This window comes from Apaloderma vittatum, unplaced genomic scaffold (assembly GCF_000703405.1).
Source record: "Apaloderma vittatum isolate BGI_N311 unplaced genomic scaffold, ASM70340v1 scaffold13112, whole genome shotgun sequence".
NCBI lineage: Eukaryota > Metazoa > Chordata > Aves > Trogoniformes > Trogonidae > Apaloderma > Apaloderma vittatum.
The window spans coordinates 411-3,626 of NW_009701948.1; the positions used below are offsets into that span (position 1 = coordinate 411).

Consider the following 3,216-nt stretch of genomic DNA (forward strand, 5'->3'; position numbering starts at 1 on the left):
TGGCAGCCGCCCCTGACCCTAACGCGCTGTGGCAGCGGGGAGGCCAAGCAGATGCCACCGGCACCGCGGCGTGTGAGTGGCAGCGCCGACGCCGTGAGCTGTCACAGGGAGCTGCCTGGAATTTCGGTTTTTTTTAAGACAGTAATAAAAGATAAAGTCAGATATAAAGCGCTCCCAAGCTGCTCACCAAGCCTGGGTCAGGGGTGAGGAGTTGGAGGGGGAAAGGCACGAAGGTTTGGGCAACCTCCAGCTCGCTGGGGATACCCCGAGGAGGCGATAGCTTGCAGGTCACCGTGCCGGGCTGCGGGAGCCAGGGCTGATGTGTGAAAGATGCTGCTTGGGGCTGCTGTTGGTGGTGGTTTAATGGTTTTATTTGGAGATGCCAGGGACGGGCCTGGCAGGCCTTAATGAAGGAGATTGATGGCTTAATAGCCTGTGGCCATTACAGGGTAATTGGATGGTTGTGTACGTATGATCAGACCGTTGATGCGGACGTGGCTGGCAAGCGAAGCACCCGGAGCTGCGTGGGGGGATAACACACATGCAGCCCCTCCCGATTCCTCTGCACACCTGAGAGTGCGGAGAGGAGAGCCCGTGACCTTGGGGACACTCCCATCCACCCCTGACCTCCAGGGGTGTCAGTGTTGTAGGTCTCCGGCTTCATGGTGGAGTCACCAAAACCCCCCTCCAGCCTGCTCTGGCCACCACCTCCTGCTGGCGTTATGACCTGGTGCTTTAAATTAACAGGTCCCACCTACAGGGACGAACAGCAGCAGGGGAGTGGGTCCAGCGTGGATGCACAGCCCCAAACTGGGGGGATGCAGCCGCTGACCACCCTCCTTGTGAAAGCCACCTCTGAGGAGAAAAAAAAACCTGGCAGAGTCGCAGCCGGGTCCTGCGCCGAGGTGTGAGTCAAACTACTCATTTTAGTGTGTGACAACCAGGTGTTTTACAGTATTTGCTACCTGTGATCATCCATCAAAGCGATCGATAACGTTCCTGCAGAGTTTTATTAATGATCTTGTCACCGGGCTGGTGCTGGGTGCCTGGGGTTGTCGAGAATGATAGATCATTAAGAGCTTTTGCTGCTATTTATTCTCCAGTGACCTTGTCTCTCTCCATTGTTGCTTGCTTAAGAGTTATGAATGTGAGACATGATAATTTGATATTGATCTATTTGGTAAGTTAAAAAATTTACTGCATCGTCGATGCTTTAACAAAGGATCTGTTCGGTCCCTCCCGCAGACGGCGCGGGAGCGAGCCGGGTGCCATGCCGGCGCGTCCGTGTGCCGAAGCATGGTGCCCACCCGGCATGGCATGGGGAGGGAGAGGTGGCTGCAGGAGCTCTGGGGGTCCCATCCCACCCCCTTCTGAGCCTGAAGTTCACCAACTGCCCTCCCAGATGTTTGGGGCTCCGCTGACCTTAACAAAGGTATTTGAGGTAATTATTTCTGCTCCCTGTTTCTCCTGCCCTCCCTGGTGCCCCCATCGACTGGCAGGGAAATCTGGGGTTCCCGTCACCCCCTTGGCATCGGATGGGATGGCACCAGCACCCCATTGCTGTGCTGTCCCCACAACGGTGATGGATCCACTTGTGGGGGGCATGTTTGCCATCTTCCCCAGCGTTATCGCTCCTGCGTGGCCGACAGCTCGCGTAGGAAGTCAAAGAGGGACCGAAACGTGTTTGCAAAGGCAGGGTTTATCGATACCGCCCGTCCTCCAGGAAACTGATGACCTTGAGATGTGTCAGCACACACACATGGACGCACACACCGTGTAATTCACGCTGCACCTGCTCCGTGCTGAGGGGGGAACGGCGCTGGGTTGGTGAGCTCATCACCACTCGTCAGTGCTGGGGGAGAGGGAGAACGGACATGGTGGAAAACCAAACCCCCACCCTGAACTCCCAGTTCTGGCCTGGGACCGTGCTCTAGGCTGGGTAAAAGCGCTGCAGGAGCTCCTTCTTGTTGACTTTTCCCATCTGATTGCGCGGGATCTCCTCCACCACGACGAGCTCGGTCGGGATGGCGTACGGGGCCATGGTGTCCCTGCAACACAGGAGCGACAGCCGTTACAGCCGATCAAAACTCGAGCTTTCACCCCACCCTGAGACCAAAAAACCACTAAACACCACCGGACCTGGGTCGGAGGATTTGCTCCAGGACCCTGTGTCCCACAGCCCATCGTGGTGTACAACTGAGTCCCCCCATCAGCCCTAATGGGGTCCTGGGTGTTATTGAAGAGTTTGTGAAGATCCCCCTGCCGAGTCGTGAGGTTCAGACTGGACCCCTTCGCTTTCTAAACTTCATCACGGAGAGGTATCAGAGTGTGGCTGGATCCAGTCTCAGCCTCTGACTCTAAAGAAGAGTTTGGACTCCAGGTTTTGCTGCAGAGTCGGGTCATTTCAGCTCAAGCTGGGATCCTGAACAAAGAAATCCTCGTCCAGTTATACCCTGACAACCCAACGACACCTCCCCTCGCTCGATGCTTCGGTTCCATAGTAATATTTGGGTCTGGGGTCTTCTCCTTCCTCACTGGATCCTTTCTCTCTCCCTCCAAGTGGGCATTCTTTTCATTATCTCAAGGACACAGGTTCTATTGATCTTCTCTTTCCCAATTAGCACTGGTTTCAGGGCCTTTCTTCAGCCTAAGCTAATCAGTACTTGGGTAAAAGTCCACAGTCTGAGGCTCAGTAAATCTGGCTACTCCTGCTAAACAATGCCACTCATAAGACAAAACAAATTGCGAGTCATTGTAATTTTAAGCAATCCCGCAATTAATTCTACGAGGAAATTCTTTTAATCTCCAACACTGTGAGCTCCCACGGCCCTAACAGCCCTGAGCAGCCTCACCTGGGACCCCCACGCACGCCCCCAGGAGCCCATTTAAGCTCAGCCCCAGGTCCCAGCTCCCTTCTGAGCTGTGCCAGCTGTGGTGTGCCTGCTCCCAGCCCATTTCTGTGCCGGCTCGTGGTGATGTGGGGGTCTTCCCGCTGCGAGAGGGAGCCTGAGCATCGTCCTTGTGCCCTTTGTAGAGCACAGAGGGGAGGCTCTCCTGCCTTCTGCTGCCTGCATGTCACCAACCTGGGGCCGTGCCCAGCTCCAGCAGCGTCCTGGCGCTGGCTCCAACGTGAGATGCCAAGTCTGCTGAGCCCTTCAACCATCGCCTGCCACCGGCACAGTCTCCCCCCCACCATATGGATAACTCTAACTCGGG

General features: G+C 55.8%; 1 protein-coding gene across 1 annotated transcript in view; it reads right to left on the reverse strand.

Annotated features, from left to right (window-relative positions):
- Positions 1 to 1,930: 1,930 nt before the first annotated feature.
- LOC104281373 (acyl-CoA synthetase family member 3, mitochondrial-like) overlaps positions 1,931 to 3,216 on the reverse strand; it is a gene marked incomplete at its 5' end in the record, with an annotated part of 3,684 nt that continues 2,398 nt past the window's right edge. Inside the window, one exon of the mRNA XM_009879346.1 lies at positions 1,931 to 2,048. Coding sequence (XP_009877648.1) covers positions 1,931 to 2,048 — 118 coding nt within the window. The remainder of the gene's footprint in view (positions 2,049 to 3,216) is intronic.